This window comes from Alligator sinensis, unplaced genomic scaffold (genome assembly GCF_000455745.1).
Source record: "Alligator sinensis unplaced genomic scaffold, ASM45574v1 scaffold100_1, whole genome shotgun sequence".
Taxonomy (NCBI): domain Eukaryota; kingdom Metazoa; phylum Chordata; order Crocodylia; family Alligatoridae; genus Alligator; species Alligator sinensis.
In genome coordinates, this window is record NW_005842193.1 from 1619435 (window position 1) to 1625007 (window position 5573).

The following is a 5573-nucleotide window of genomic DNA, read 5'->3' on the forward strand; positions in this document are numbered from 1 at the left end:
TGTCATATTAAATCCTTGCCTTCAAAACCTGTTACCCTGGCAGTGTTAAAAATTTAAAACCAGATCTATATCTAAATGTTGAGGTGTGGACTTTTATAAAAACAAGTTCAGTTGCTATAAATTATTATTTAAAACACTGCATGTTAACTGACTATACCTAAGTTTCTTTGTTCCTGCTTAGCACATGTATTTGAGAAAGCTGCTATCAATTATCTGAGAAAGCAGCTAGCAAATACAATGAGTTGCATCAGCTCTTTTTTATTTATTAAACTTACCTTAAGTTCTTTCCTTTCAGGATCTATTGCTTCAATTTGGTAAATATTTCCGGCTCCACTTCCCTCTAAGATATAGATCATTATAGCTATATGAATAGAAATATAGTCAATGTTAATTGTATTAAGAAAAAGTGGACATACTAGCAAACATACAGAGATACTAACTATATGCAAACATGTTATAACCTGATATATATACTCACTCTATCTAATTCCAAAATAATCAGGAAAATAGACAAAATTAGACAAGCCAGAAGATGTATCCAATCATACAATTATGAATTGCATGAAGGAGATAGGCACCATATAAACCCTGTCTTGAACTGGTCTTTGGTATATGGTTTATATTGGCTTGATCTTTTGCCTAAGAGTGCACTACACCAACTTCAGTTCAGTCCAATGTGTATTATATAAGCTGTCAGGGTTAAGATCTCCTGCACAGTATCATTGGGAATATAGGAATCCTGTCTTTCCTAAGATGTACAGAAATCATTTCTAGAATAAGTGGTTAATGAGACCTCAGACCTGTAAATCACATTATTTACATGACACACTAGCATTTCTATTGTATCCTGTTTCTAGAATATTAACCTGCTCTTTGACCTTTCCTGATTGCTTTTTTCCTAAATAATGAGAATCCCAGAACACTGTAACAAGTACTCCCAGATGAAAGTGATAGAAAAATACAGTTTAATGAGTGAGATACATTTTTACTAACCAGCAAATGTACAGTTAGCATTAATTGTAGCTGGTATTGTTAGCTAATGCCAGGCAGTTAGATAGCTCAGATATCTATGTTCACTGATTTATGGTAGCTCTAGCTGAGAGTTAAGATGATGGATTTCTTTGCACAAAGCTCCCACGTACAGCATGTTTCATGCTGTGCTGATCCCCTGGAGTGTCATAATGTCAAATATCATTAGTATTTATTTCTGGTAGCACCCACAATGTGCTAGGCACTGTCCATGCACAGAAATGAAACAATCCCTTCCCCAAGGAGAAGTTCATTTTGTCACTGGCACACTGTAGTGTATAAAAGCAGGAACCCCGGAGTGTTTACTTGCAATATGTTAAATTGGATGACTTTCAAGTAGACTTAGATGTGCACTAAATCTGGCTCTAGAACTTTGGGCTGGGTTCAAGAGAGGGCTTAGGGATCTGGAGCAGGACTTCGGGAGACCCAGGCTACAGGCACATGTTACTTTCATAGTGCTATATTTGCATTTAGAGCACTAGACAATGCAAATGTGCACATGTTCAAGCTATTCATAGCACTACAGGGATACCAGATCCTCCACAGAAAAGTTCCTTGTGCACAGTGCGGATCTCTTGGCCTCCCAGCATCCCAGAGTGCTCTGCTCTCCCTCCTTGCTTTCAAGGGGGAGTGAAAGAGCAGATGGCTCCCTGCTGGCCCACAAGGAACAGAGCTGCAGCTCTACCACATGCTGTGGCTGCTATAGAGCCATTGCTGCCCTGCTTAGTAAGGATGGCAGCAACTGCGGATGGGTGGCAGAGGCCACTGATCAGCTGTTGTCAGTGGGAGAGGGAGGGGTGTTGCAAGCAGCTCCATCAGCTGTTGCAACCCTGTAGTAACAGCTGAGGGGGCTGCTGGCTGCAGCACGAGCTAATTGTGTGCAGAACCCCCCAGTCAGTGTTATCACTGCAGGAGGCTTGCAGGCACCACGGGGGATGATGCCAGCTGGAAGAATTCCCAACAGAGATGCAGCCTCTCTGCCTTGGCTGCCGCACTGACAGGTTTCTGCGGGGGCAGGGGGAACAGCTGCCTATTGCCCCCTGACTGGGAGCATGATTTTGTCATACATATGCACTCCCCTAGAGCACTTCAGTTTTGTAGTGCTACAAGTGCCTCAGCTCTTAAAATTCAGCACCTAAAACTCATGAGGTGTGTCTCATTTTGGCCTGGACATTCCTGAGGCATCTGGGGCTGCAGTTCGGAGCATGCACAAAACTGCCAGAGCCTGAGCAGGTGGGCACCACGCCCCTGCCTGAGCCCTGTGGGAATCCCGTCACCTTGTGGAGTGGCACTGATGTCCCCTGGGGAGCCAAACCTGGTGGACAGGCTCAAAGCCTGAAACCCATCAGTGGGACTGAGTCCCTCACAAAATCCAATTATAGCTGCCTAATTTTAAAATGAGTCCAGAAGAGGTAGTAGCACTGTCAACCTTGTATATAATAGCCTAGGACAGGGTTGCTGAACCAAATCTAGCCCACAAAGCCATGTAATCTACCCTCAGGCCCCCCATGGCTCCAAAAATTTGGCAGAGGGGGAGCAGTGGTAGTGTTACTTGGCACTTCCCAGCTGCCAAATTTCCATGTGCATGGGGAGCCCTGCAGACAGATAGCTTGGCCCTTTGTGCTTGATTGGGTGCACAGAGCTGGGGCAGCACAGGACCTTGCCCAGGTGGTGCAGAGCTGGATCCAGGTGGCACAGGGCTGGATTCAGGTATGCAGGGCCCAGTCCAGGTGGTGTGAGGTGGGATCTGGACAGCATTAACTGAATCCAGATGAATCCAGTCTGGGTTTGCACTGACCAGCCCTGTGCACCAAACCCACTCAGGTGTCAGCCTGCAGACTTGTCCCATGCCACTCATCTGACCCATAGAACTAAAAGTTTGAAAACTACTTACTGGCCTAGGAAATGGGAGGCTTGGGCTTACTTCCCTCCTCTACCTGGGGCAGTTCAAGCCCATACCCCTCACAAGAGAGCCCTAACCTCCAAGCTTTGGGAATGGGAAGCACCTCTGGATGAAGCTGTGCCACAGTGCAGAGGAATGTGGGGGGTCTCGAGGCCAGAAAGAGAGCACAAGGAAGAATGAGAGTCTATAGGACAAGCAGCTTGGGGGGGAGTGGGAGTGGAGGTAGGGGAGAATTTTGTATCCTGGTCCTTATTCCAATTGCTGCTTATATATTTTACATCAAACAGTTACTGGATGAAAAGAGACCAGAAATAATTCAGCTCATTCTCCAACACATTGGCCAACTGCTGGAGAGGATAAGGTGTTCCAGCCTCCCAGGAGGTCTGGAAGGAGGCAGGGGCAACATCAGCTGTCACATGAAAGAGATGGAATCCTCTGCCTCTTATCAGGCACTGTCACAGATCACAACCCCAGGACCTCATGTTTACATTTCTTGCACATTGGTGCAAATCCATTGTGTTGCTGTACAGTATCAGTAGAATATTATGTTATTGTTTATCAAAAGCTCAGGTAATTAATAAAGTGTGTTTAAATGTTGCTTTCTCCCCCAATCCAAGTCAGTATTTCACAAACTGCTTAAAGTTATACCCATGACCTAGGGTGCCTACAGATGTTTAGGTGCCGTGCATTAACTCATGGCACTTTGCACAGAGCACCATGAGTTAGAACCCCCCCACAACAGATGTTCGCCTTCTGAGTCCGGGGGGGCTCTAGCCTCCCTGCACCAGCCCTGGCCAGCAGGGAGGGGATCTCCAACATCCTCTGAGGAGGTTGCTGAACCACCCCTCTCCTGAGCCCTGCACCCCCACTTCCAGGGCTGTCAGCAGGAGAGGGAGGGGGAGAGAAAGGGAGCAGCGCACAGCAGGACCCAAGAGGTGAGGGGGCTTCCTTCCCCAAACCCCTGCCCAGGCATCTTGACAGCAGCAGCTGCCAGCTTGGCTTTGCCATGGCTGGAGCTGGGTGGGAGGAAGAGGTGGAACGGAGCCCCCTCACCTTGCCCGGCTTCCCCCAATACCCCAGCTGGGTTAGCTGTGGGGGGCCTGCGAGGTGAGGGGGTTCTGTTCCACCCTGCCCCCCCATCCAGCTCTGGCCAGACAAAGCCCAGCCAGCTGCTGCGTGCTGCTCCCTCCCCTTCCCCCTGTCCCTCCCTCCCCGCTGCCAGCCCCAGGGCTAGGGCTGGGCTGGTGCCTGCTGATGTAATCACCAGCCCAAACCTGTAAAGGCATGAAAAATTAACCCTCAAGGGAGCACAAGTTCCCTAAGGTCAAGTCCCAGAAGGCCAATGTGGTCCCTATTTTCAAGAAGGGGAGGAAGGAGGATCCGAGTAATTATAGGCCAGTCAGTCTCACCTCCATCCTTGGAAAGGTCTTTGAAAAGATTATGAAGGCTCATATTTATGGGAGTCCAATGGGAAAAATAATGCAGCAGAGAAACCAGCATGGATTCATAGCAGGTAGATCATGCCTGACTGATCTGGTTTTGTTTTATGATGGGCTCACAAAATGCTTAGACGCAGGAGTAGAGGTGGATGTCGTTTTCTTGGATTTTAGCAAGGCCTTCGATAGGGTATCTCATCCCATTCTCATAAATAAATTAAAAGGCTGTGACATAAATGTTTACACAGTCTGGTGGGTGGCAAATTGGCTTACTGATCACACTCAGAAAGTGGTAGTAGATGGGTCGGTATCGACCTGGAAGGATGTGGGCAGTGGGGTCCCACAGGGTTCTGTCCTTGGACCTGTACTCTTCAATATCTTCTTCAGTGACTTGGATGTGTGTGTGAAGTGTACTTTGTCCAAGTTTGCGGACAATACTAAATTGCGGAGTGAAGTGCAGACTCCGGAGGGTAGGGAACAACCTGGGCAGGCAGGCAGACCTGGACAGGTTAGAAAAGTGGGCAGTACACAATAGGATGCAGTACAACAAGGACAAGTGCGGAGTGCTGCACCTAGGGTGCAAAAATATCCAGCACACCAACTGGCCAGGAAGTGACCCCCTCAGCAGCACGGAAGTGGAAAGGGATCTCGAAGTCATAGTGGACTCCAAGATGAACATGAGTCGTCAGTGTGACAAAATCATCAGCAACGCTAACCACACTTTATCATGCATCAGCAGACGCATGACAAATAGATCTAAGGAGGTGATACTTCCCCTCTATGTGGCATTGGTCAGACTGCAGTTGGAATACTGCATCGTTTTCGGCACTGTACTTCAAGAAGGATGTTGATAGACTCGAGAGGGTCCAGAGGTGGGCCGCTCACATGGTTAGGGGCTTACAAGACAAGCCCTATGAGGAGAGACTGAGGGGCCTGGACCTCTTCAGCCTCCGCAAGAGAAGGCTGAGAGGTGATCTTGTGGCTGGCTAGAAATTCATTAGGGGGGTGCAACAAGGGATCAGAGATGCTCTGTTCACCAGGGCACCTCTTGGAGTAACAAGGAACAATGGTCACAAACTGATAGAGTGGAGATTTAAGCTAGATATCGGGAAAAACCTCTTCACAGTAAGAGTGGCCAAAATTTGGAATGGGTTTCCAAGGGAGGTGGTGCTCTCCCCTACCTTGGGGGTCTTTAAGAGAAGGCT

The 5573-nt window shown here is 47.8% G+C and overlaps 1 protein-coding gene across 1 annotated transcript in view; it reads right to left on the minus strand.

Moving 5' to 3' along the window:
- The window catches only part of CDHR3 (cadherin related family member 3), a 72713-nt gene that overhangs the window by 44974 nt on the left and 22166 nt on the right, over positions 1-5573 (minus strand). The window contains exon 6 of the mRNA XM_025207379.1: positions 276-361. Within this exon, the coding sequence (XP_025063164.1) occupies positions 276-361 (86 nt within the window). The remainder of the gene's footprint in view (positions 1-275; positions 362-5573) is intronic.